The sequence below is a fragment of the Neopelma chrysocephalum genome, unplaced genomic scaffold (assembly GCF_003984885.1).
Source record: "Neopelma chrysocephalum unplaced genomic scaffold, ASM398488v2 Primary Assembly neopelma1_96671, whole genome shotgun sequence".
Lineage (NCBI taxonomy): Eukaryota > Metazoa > Chordata > Aves > Passeriformes > Pipridae > Neopelma > Neopelma chrysocephalum.
In genome coordinates, this window is record NW_020925316.1 from 327277 (window position 1) to 338290 (window position 11014).

At 41.1% G+C, this 11014-nt stretch overlaps 1 protein-coding gene across 8 annotated transcripts in view; it reads left to right on the top strand.

The window, feature by feature from the left end:
- LOC113981589 (A-kinase anchor protein 2-like) overlaps nt 1–11014 on the top strand; it is a 266112-nt gene that overhangs the window by 230560 nt on the left and 24538 nt on the right. The window contains exon 1 of one of the 8 annotated variants that reach the window (XM_027709033.1): nt 823–866. The exons of 6 other annotated variants lie outside the window; for them this stretch is intronic. Coding sequence is in view for 1 of the 2 variants with exons in the window: in XM_027709029.1 (XP_027564830.1) it covers nt 9738–9794 (57 nt within the window). In the remaining variant the exon portion in view is untranslated. Of the gene's footprint in view, nt 1–822; nt 867–9473; nt 9795–11014 lie in introns of those variants that run through there. One more of the 8 variants, XM_027709029.1, reaches the window with a different exon arrangement.

Consider the following 11014-nt stretch of genomic DNA (forward strand, 5'->3'; position numbering starts at 1 on the left):
CCTTGTCACCCTCCTTTCTAAATTTGGGTGGAGGTTTTTTGCATTCCTTCTATTCAGCTGTTTTCCATTTGGCTGGTACTTTTCATACAGGCTGTACACCACTGCTCTGACCTAAGACTTCTGAAACAGGTTACCAAAGGTGCCCTAAGCACTTCAATTAACATTGCAGCCTCTCCTGTGGAAAGAATATAGTTGAGCCGTCTTGTTATTCCTCGTAGGTAAAAAGTACTGCTAGTTACTTTTTGGAACTTGTGCCTTTCACAGCAGCCCTTCATGTGATTCCTCTTTCCTTGTACTAAGCCAGCCACATGCTGTGCTGTAGGTTAGTGGACCTCCCTGCAGCCACCCCCTCCCCTCCAAAAAAAACCCCAAAAACCAAACAAAAAAAATGAACCTACAACAGTAAAGCCCTGCTTATGTTAGCTGAAAACATATCTTAAGGTCTGTTGCCAACACAGTGCTTTTGAAAATATCCCTAAGGAGATGGCTCCCTTACAGGTTAAGTGAAGTCATGCTCTTTATGAGTAGAGTGAACTGGAATTTTCCTTTAAAAGACACTCTCTGTGAATCGACTGAGGGTATAGGCTTCCTCTTTTTTTCCTTCTTTCTTCTTTTTCCATTTTTTCCTTTTTTTACTTTCTTGTTTTTCCTTTTTTCTTCCTTTTTTGTGTGTGTTTTTGTTTGTTTGTTTTGTTTTGTTTGGGGTTTTTTTATTTGTTTGTTTGTTTTTGAACGAGCCCTCCCTCAGCCTATGACATCACAGTCCTGTAATAAGCTGGGGAAGGAATGTGACTTAAGGAGTGAAGGCCTTTGTGGAAAACAGCATATTTGGGTTTTGCTTCAGAGTTTACAGAAACAGAGTAAGGGTAAGCTAAGATTTCTCACCTGTGACATGTATCTTAGTTGAGCCTTTGTCATTCAGTATTGGGAGGAGTATTTACCATACCACAAATTTGTGGAATTCTTTGTAGCTAGTTTGTTCATTGTGAGCAGTAGGCAGAGCTTTGTGAAATTTGCAACTTTCTACGTAGATGAAATACAGAAGAATATTGATTCCAAGGAAGAAAGATACTTTTTGTATATCCTGTGCATGTGATAACTAGGGAAACCACCCAGCACGTCCAGTGAGTATACTCCTTAGACAGCACTTGCAGACGCGCTTGCAAGAAACGTGGGTAGAGCCTTTCCCAAATCTTCGTTCGCGAAGCCTAGCCATGAGACTTGCAGAGTCTTCTGGCTGACTTCTTCAGTCAGCTGTGGAGGGGTATGTTTCCCACTCGTCGAGTTGTTATCCTTCTTGACACTGTAAAGCAAACTTCAGCTCATAAAGTCGCTTTCGGGGTGTCTGTTCAGCTTCATCTTACAGTTGTTTAGCACTGAAGGAAATTAAACATAGTACCATAAGCAGTCATATTTAGCAGCAACAGCATTCCTGATGGACCCTCAGTGCATGCACCAGGATAGCACATTCCTTAACTCCTGTGAAATAAGGAAGGATATTTTAGGGGAAAACATCTGAAAGCCAAGATGACATGATCTTTCCTTCTAGCTTGTGCTTTTGTTTTTATGTACACAGACTCCATAGCTGAAGTTTTATGCAGTCACTTCAAATACTGAAAACTTGAGTTGTTGCTTGTGTGATGTGCTAGTCGAAGAAAAGATACAAGGACTCCCTGAAGCAACAACTCAGCCTCGGGCATATTGATCACCATAACTGGTCTACTCTGGCCTCTAACCGGGAGGCCTGGAGACAGTCCATTTATAACGCTGCTGATGCTTTTGAGAAAGCACGCAGGATCACCCTTGAGGAGAAAAGACAACGCAGAAAGAATCGAGCCTTGCAGAATATACCATCTAAGGAGTCTTTCTGCTGTGCCTTTTGCAACCGGACTTGCCTTTCTCGTATTGGCCTTTTTAGCCACCAACGCGCTTGCAAGAATCGTGGGTAGAGCCCTTCCCAAATCTTCGTTCGCGAAGCCTAGCCATGATGTGCTAGTAAACAATACTCTTTTGAGAAGCCATTTTTGTCTCTTCCCCCCTCTCCTCTAAAGCAATTTGATCTGGAATGTGTCAGACTTCTGTTTGTACAGAAATGTGAGGTGCTGCTTGCAGTTTAATGCTGAGCCTTTTTATGATTGTTTAAAATACCTCCAAGCAAACATTTCCTATCAGAGAGCAAATTATCTGAGAAATACAACCCTTAATGTAACAGCGTAATTGGCTTTAATGATCTTGCCAACATTAAATGAATTAACCACTATTTATTTAATTTTCCTGTAATTAGGTAAAAAAGAACCTATAACTGAGGAACTGAGAAATCTGAAGGACTTTTCAAGCAGACCAGTTTGAGTGGGAATAGCCAGTTCAGTTAACACCATTTCCCTCCTCATTATCTTAATTCTCCACTTGCTGAAAGAGCAAGTGATGAATGCCTTAATCAAATAATAGCCTAATGTAGTCCAGATGTGCTGTAGGTCATTTAATCAGTGACTTTTCAGCAGGAATAATGAGTTTTTGCTTGGAAGAGGAGAGGGGAGCAGGGGCAGAGGGACAGGAAGTAGTAGGTGCTGAAAGGAGATGTCTTACTCCCACGAAATTTCTCAACTGCCTTTTTCCCCAAATAAGGAATTAGAAAAAAAATCCTGTCCAAGTCTCCCTTTCAATGAAACACTCTCCTGCAGGAGATAGTGAGATGACTGTAATGCTTAGTTTGTGTTACGAGCAAAGCTTAGATGAAGCTGCTAACTGTTCACAACACCACACTCACATGGTAGGTCACATTTATAGCCTAGGGACAGCAATGGTATGTGGAGAATTTAGCAACATCCTCCTTCTTACAGGCTGTAGCATTTGACCTCTTACTAGCAAAACTGTTCTATAGACCCTGTAGTCATTTCAACTTTTTTTCTTTTTAACTTTTCTGTTAAGTATTATTTACTTGTGGGACGTTTGTTGAAGTGGTTTGGCAAAGTCCCCTGATCATCCTGGCTATATTGGATTCATTGTTTAATGCTAGCAGGTTTCATTTTGCAGGTGTGTATCTTGGGGTGGATATTTTTCTACATGTGGCATCCAGAAAATTAAATTACATGCAAGCCCTTAGAGGAAGAACCTTGCAAATTGCAGTGCACTAGAGTTACAAGGTTTTGGCTCTTGTGTAAAATCTCCAGCTTGTACCCCAACTGTTGTTTAATCCGTGGTGTGTTTCTGGAAAAAGGGACTAGAGTGAAAGCATTTTTATGTGGTAGTTCCTTGATGAACCCTGGACATGGTGACACATTGGAGAGCATGACTCAGGGGAGGTGGTGTGCCAGGCTCTTGCTGGAAGCAGCTTCCCCACTTGTGTGCATAAATCAGCTGTTGGCAGAGACTTCAGTTACATCCTTTGATCACCATCATATTTTCCCCCTCTTCGCTTACATAAATCAAGCGATTTTTGAGCTAGGACTAGGGCAGATATCCTTTCTTCATGTCCTTTCAGGTTTCTTTTTATAATGTTCCAGTGATCTGCTTTTGCCTGAGTCTGGAGGTAACAGCCTAAAATACATTTTGGGTAAAGCTAATTATAAATAGGGACCGTTTTAAGCCACTACATGCACTCTCTTAGTAGAGAGTTTTAGGGGTCTCTAACTTTAAAATAACTCCTTTTACTTGAAAAACTGAAGAAAGCAATCCATAGTGCTCAAACCAGCTGGCTGGTTGAGCCCTCAGACTCTAACCCTCCCAAGGCCTGCAGTGAGTAAACATTGTCCTGCTCTTTGTGCTCCTGGCAGAGCAGAGTACTATTGAGTGAGACACACTGCACTGTTCACAGTTATGTAGGCATACCTTCATTTAAGGAGATTTTGTTGTGATGGGTCTTAATCTAATGGATGAGAGCAGCTGTAACAAGTCCTCTTGATAAAGACAAAACATCAATAATAATTCTTAACCTTCCTCAGCTGTCAAAGAAACAGATGTTTAGCCTTACATTTCTGAGCATAATTCGCTCCTTTAGCCCAGCATAGCCTCTGTGGCAGCACTCCAGACTGTCAAACTCCAGTAGATATTGAGCAGCCATGCCTTTCAGAGGTGCAGCAAATATTTATTAGGCTTTAGGAAATAGTTAAAAGCAGTATGATCTCCATCAGTTGGTATTTGTGCAACAAAGAAGTGAAATAAAAAAAGACAAAAATTATCTTAGTCTTTATTTGCAAAAGTTTGTAGGGGGTTGCTTCTGTCAAAGCATTTCAGTTCCTTCTATATTGCCCTTGAAAGTAAGGGTGAAAGAGCTCCAGCATAGAGATCATCTATCTTTGTTCAGAAAATGCCGTTTAGGCTGCCATTTATGACAGGTTTACAGAATTGTATGAGCCAGCGAAAGAATCTGTATCGTCAGAAGACTTTAGTAATACTAATATACCTTAGAAAGCCTATTTGTGTGTTTATGGCAGGTTTATCTCTGTTCCTTACATCTATTAAAACAGTTTTCCTAGCAACCATAAGATCTGCTCTGAGAGCAAATGAACTGCCTGGCCTTTTGTCTCAGTTTACTACCTTCCTCCTGCCCCTGCCTAACCCAGATTCCTTCCTCCGGAGGTCCCTTTCTCATGCACCAAAATGATTAACATGCCTTTATTTTTCTCTAGATCTCTCATTTACATAGGAGGATTGTAGATCCGTTCTTTAGATGGAACAAGAACCCCCTTGCTCCCAATGAAAAGACTAAGGAATTCTGGAAATCCCCTTGCCTCATTTTGTTTTCCGTGCAAGTGACCGTAAAGGTCACTCTTTCCTTGTGCTGACATTATCTAGATGGGTTAGAGAGTATTAAGAGCAAGGCTTAGTTTAGCGTCCTTTCCCCTCCCCACTGGGATTAGATCATGCTTTATCAGAGCAATTGTTCCATCCTCGACATGTGCTGTGCAGATTTCAGCTACAGCATTTTGTGAAACTGATTTTTTATGCATACATTCAAAAGTCGTGTTCTGCTCAGCTTAGTATCTGTATTGGGCACTCTGTTTAAGCTGAACATTTTCATGTCCTTATTCAGTTGGGATTTCTCATCATTCACTTAATATCAAACCAGAGGCTGAGTGTCAGTGCTACTAACTACAGAGCCCTTAGCTCGGATCCACCAACAGCAGCTGAGGGGAGCCTGTCCAAGTGGACTCTGCAAGTGCAACAGTTCATGGCACAAGACCTCATCTGTGACCTTCAGCTGTGAAGAAGAAATTATCCTTCTATTCCTTAAGGATTGTATCATGCATTGTATTCCCTGCCAGACTGTGGGACAGTTTTCTGATTGCGTGTAAATGTGGTAGTTGGATCCAGTGCTCTTTATTTCTCCAGCAAACCATTGCATTTCCTTAGGTAGCATTGGAGTCTGCTTCAGCAGATCATATTTAGCATTTTAAGTGACTTGGCACCACAACCTTTTTAAATCAAGTATCCCAGCTGTTGGAAGTATTCAATCTTGTTTCGGCAAAGGCAGATTTTAGAGACAAGCCACGGAAAAATAAGCCTTAGGAAAAATGCGTAACAAAGTTAAAAAGTACTAACCATCTGTGGTGGGTTGGTTGATTAACATACAAACATGGTTTGTATTGACCTTGAGTCTACTGCTGTGCCTCTGCAGCACTGGTTTGTTTGCCATCCCTGCACATAGGGTGTACTGTGCTCCTCATTCTGTCCTACAGAATACAGTGAAGGAATATGAAAAATACTTGGCGTTGCATTTTTCTTTTGAGGTAAAAATCATTTTGGAACTGAAAGGACCATCACAAGTGGGATTTGAACTGATGAGAGTGATGATAAAAACACATTTTTCTGGATGAAAAGCGTTTTTATGCATGCATTTACTGCTCTAATTCAGTTGCGCTTTCAAGCTGACCTACATTACAGTGTAGAGAACAAGAGAATGGCCTTTTGAATGTGGATTCTGGTACCTGAAATCACCGATTTACTGATTTCTTGGGTGCTTTAAAGCTCCTGGTTCTCCCTATGTGTGGCTGATAGAAAATGGGGTGTGAGTATGAGTGTAGACTGGAAATACCAAAAGGTGCTGCACTTTCTGAAGGAAAGTTTAATTCCTGTAATTTCAAATTTGCATCTTGATTATTGTAGAACGGAACAGCGCTTTCATAGCAAAACTAACCAGCCCCACACAGAGTAGTATCTGAGTCTACACCGCTTGAATATATATTGCTTTCCTTTCTACCAGCTGTGTAACCATATCACAACTCTGATAAATTCTGCAATGTTTTTTCTTTATCAGAAGTGCTATTTCTTTTCATTCAGAAGTTAACAGCCTTTTGTCCCTAAATACTAATTTCTGTATAAGTAACTTTGGCCATACAGGTGCTTCATGCAGTTACAGTTCTTTGCAGGAATCAAAATATTTAATAAAAAGTAGTTAGCCTTTTATTGTTGCGTTTTTACAACAGCTGTACAAGCATTAAAGTTAAAGAAGGAAGATACTTGTTTTTCTTGCTCCTATAGCAATTGGTGGAATCCAGTCATTTGGGTTGCAAATTCTTCGCAGAGAAGCCAGATCTATATTTAAAGGAAGCAAGGGAAAAAAACTGGCATACAGGATCAGTTTTCCTTCCTGTAGAAAACTGCTTCTCATTTACGTACTTTGAAGGTACTGGGAAGTAGTAAGGTTTATTCCAAATTTGGATCCTGACTTACCCAGGAAAAACTTAAGCTATTTGTCATTGAGGGCACAGAAAATACTGGAGCTATAGAGACATGTTTGGAAAAATACAGTATCAATTGATTACGGGCTCATTATTAAAATATCCTACCATACAGTATATGTTTATCATTAAAGTATTAATAGTTTTATCCATCTTTAATTTATTGCAGCAGCAAAAGAAGACTGGAGTTTGATTTGATAAAAGAGCTTTATAGTGTATCACATGGGGAAGCTGAAGCCTGTGGCTCAGATGCAATGAAAAAGCTTTTCATGTGTTTCTGAACAAATACAATCACAACTTCTTCTCTAAAACAGATGAGAAAACGAAATAGGAGGACCACTTAGAAAATGCCACACAGCAAACTCTCCAAGTAACCACTTGCTTGGGCATTGTATCCCCACATCTCTTATTACTGTCTGTATTCCAAAAGAGCCCTTCACTCCTTCTTAGGGGGAAGTAGTATGAAATTGCATTGATTTTTAGAATGTACCCTTGTGATTTCTGAAGTGCTTAGGAGACAAGCCAGCATTCCATAAAGAAAAGATTGTACTGTCTGGCTACCTCAAAATAGTCACTGAAGAGCATAGAGAGCTGCTTATGGAGAATGTCATTGTGACACTCAACACTAACACATTTTAGTTACCAGGAATGGTTTTGGTTTGTGTATTGAAGACACTGTGTAATGCACTCTGAGAGGAACAGGTTTTGCTTTTTGTGTGTAAATAGGATTATGACTGGAACTATTCAAGGTAGTGCCAGCATGTGCCTTAACATAAATTTAAAATTTGACTACAGGATTTGAGGATTTATTTTTCTCTGAAACTGGAATTTTATTTCATTAAGTGAAAACCTGTAATTTTTTTGGACAAAACTTTCCATAGTAGTTTTAAAACCCTTAGGTGTCAGTATAAAATACAATGTGAAAAAGGAGACCTTTTTACATAGGAACAAGGCAACACTTTGGGTTTGTATTTGGGTTTGATTTTCTTTTAATGAAGATAAATGGTTTCTGTAGGGAATGTCAGTAGAAATCCCCTTTCTTTCCTTGAACTCTGCATCATCATCTATATCCCTGGTATTGCCTCAGTTCTGGGATCTTTTGAAGGGTTTTTTAGCTACTGCTTTCTCTTAGCTCCCCTCGACAGAAAATTTCCAAAACACAAGGAGTTTGGCCTGTGTCTTCAGACTGCTTTCTGCAAAGGCTTCCACTGTTGCATTTTTGTCCCTCCAGTGACAAGGGAGGATTACCACATTTTTGGAGGTGAATGGGGTGGCAGCTGCCCCATGAGAGCCTGCCGTGGGAGGGATGAAAGAAGTGCACAAGCTGTTGTGAGACGGGAGCTGCCACAGTGGTTTGGGCTGCCATTCCCATCTGGGATGGGGTGGGATGATGGCTCCTGTCTGAGCACCTGCTGTGTGGTAGGGAAAATGAGCTGTGAGGGATGGGTGCTACCACCTCATACAACTCTAGGCTTTTCTTGCTAGTTACGAGCTGCAACACTATGTCTTACCATCCTTCTACAGAAAATGACTTCTCTAAAGACATACTTGCTGTCACAAGCAAGCATGGAGCAATACCTTTGTTGGCTAGGGGTTTTGTCCCTGGACCAGAGCGCTGTCTGGAAGCACAGAGGTGCAGTTGATTTCTGTATCTTTGTAGTGTTTGAGATTGGCTCCATCTGTTACACAGGTGGTGACTGGTGACCAAAGGGTGAGATGAATGAAAGCAGCTGCTCTCTTGAAGGTTTGCCAGAGTCAGCCTCCTAACAAATCCATCATTTAGTTCCTTCTCATTTGCAAAGAGAGGCAGGCCAAGACAGTAGGTGGAGAGGGGTAAGAAGGTTGACATCATCAAGGACTTATGGATTAGCCAGTTAACCACATGCAAATGTGGTTTTAGTACTAAAACTGCTTGAGGTATGGTCAGCCCAAGAGTCAGATCCAAGAGCAGAGGGGATAGGGTTGAACAAAACACTGGTTTAGTGCCCAGTAGTGGGAGGAGAAGCAGATGAAATACAGGACATCTTCAAAAGATGATGCAAGCTGAAGAAATGGAAGGTTGACAATGCAAATGAAGCCAGGAGACCAACAATATCAAAAACTGTCCTGAAACTTGGCTGGAGTGATTGTAGGATCGTACAATGAGGAAACTGTTTTAGATTCTTAAACCATAAAACTTTCAGTCGTTTTCTCTTTTCCTCTCCCTCCTCACCACAGCCACTGTTGCTTCGGAAGAATGTTGATGTGGCTCAGAAGGATTGCCTCCCCCTTGTTTCCATAGGCATTTTGTGTTGCATCAAACAAAGGAAGGCACTGGCAGTAGGTTTGCTGGGTCTTGCTAGTAGCACACCCACATTTTTTTCCTTCTAAAAGAACTGATTTCCCAAACACTTAAACTTTTGTGGATGAAGACTTCAGCCAAAGAGAAAATATGCTAATAATTTTCTAAGCTGCTAATAACTGTAGTTTACTAAAGTGCAGCAGCATTGTAGAAGTGACACTAATTACCGAGTTGCTTCTTGACTTAAACAGAAATGAATGCACATTCAGAGGTTGTGTAAATGTAACAGCAACTTCTGGAAAATTTGGGTCTAGATGAGCAGTTTAAGGGAATCTCTGTGAATGCTGTATTGCTGACTACAATTGGGATTGAATGCAGCCCATTTCCCATTCACAGGTCTTTGTAATGGTGCAAGCTTTGAAAAGCCTCCTCCCTGTAGGTGGCAAATACAAAGCTGCTGGTATCGCTGAGAAGCAAAAGCAGTCCCCTGGAAAGCTCGCCTGCTTCTGCCAAACAGTTGAGGCAGGGGGTCTGTGTGTATCCCACCACCCTCCTCCTCCAAGCTTCCTCCCATGCACGGTGTCGTCATCCTGACGTGCCATTTTCCCATACCCAGCCAGTTATCCTGAGCAGGCTTTGTGGCCTAGACTGTCTTGAAAAGCTTTTTTTTATCAGCTGCTTCCATCCTTAGTTATCTCAGTTCTGTTGTAAAAGTAATTAGAATCAGCAGATTGACTCTGCTCTTATAGGAGTGCTTGGAGCATACTCTCATTGCCATGACCTCACAAAGCTGTCCCCAGATTCTGCCAGAATGTGTTAAGGAAGAAAATTGTGTGGGTTCTAATCATATTTTTTCCTCTCCTAGCATTCCTCACTGGATTCTCTGCCATTCCAGGAGCCCTTCTTCATGCTCAGTTGCTAATTTCTAGCAAAGAAAGCCTCCTCCAATAAGTAGCAAATGTTTCCTCAGAGCTTTTACTGCATAATTGTCTGTTTTGCTTCATAATTACATGTGCCACACTAATTGCAGAGACACATGCTCTTTCAGAGTTACATGCCATCACAAATGCGTGCCCTGATTAGACAGTTCCGTGCGTGTGCCTTATTTGTGAGCTATGGATTGCAGCTATGATGAGAGGATAGGCTCTTACTCGCTAGGAAATTTAGGTAGAACACTGCACCTGTGGTTCTGTCATCTAACTTGAATATCCAGGTATGGTGTGATCCGCAGTGGTTCATACATTAAAGCAGTGATGGAAGTAGACATGCTTTAGTGAATGCAGTCTCTGGGACCACCAGGGGTATTTTCCCAGCTCCATGAGTGGAGGTACCAGAAGCACAGGAACAGGAGACCCTTTTATTCTGGTTTGGCTCTTCAGATAGATGTGCCTCAGTGGCAGCGGTGCCACTGATTTTCTGTGTCCATTGACAATATATTCCTGTGGCTGCAGAGGACATGTGATTACCTACCAATATCATTAGTGGCTTTGATCTGTTTAATTAGAAGCAAATATTAGCAGGAGCATAAGTGCGTACCCATGGTTTGTGTAACAGAGGACAGCCATCAGTCTTGCACTTTGCACACACTGCTCCAGGAACCAACATACCCCTTTTTGCACCCGCAAGTCAAGAAGGGAAGATTTAAACCCAGATATCAAACAGATATTGCAGTCTTAATCCTGTCACCTGAGTACTGATTGTGTTGGTGGAGCCTTGCCAGCAGATCAAGTGCAGTTCTTGCCCTTTCAGGTTAAAAGAAACCGTATCTATGATTTTTTTCATTCCTTTTGTGCCCACCTGAAAAAGTAAGGATTTTTTGTATTTGTTCTGTATTTGTTTGCAGAACATCTGATTTCTTGAATATATCTCTAATAGGACTAAAGAAGAAAATGGCCACATTTAGATATTTAAATGATGAAAAATACAATATGCTTTAAGAAAAGTGCTGCTAGAGACTTCAGCTGGAGTATTTCTAAGTTCAACAGAAAGTGAAGACGTGAAGCAAGCAGAACCAGTAAAGTTTGTCAAGTAAAATATGTAGGCAAAAGCAGGT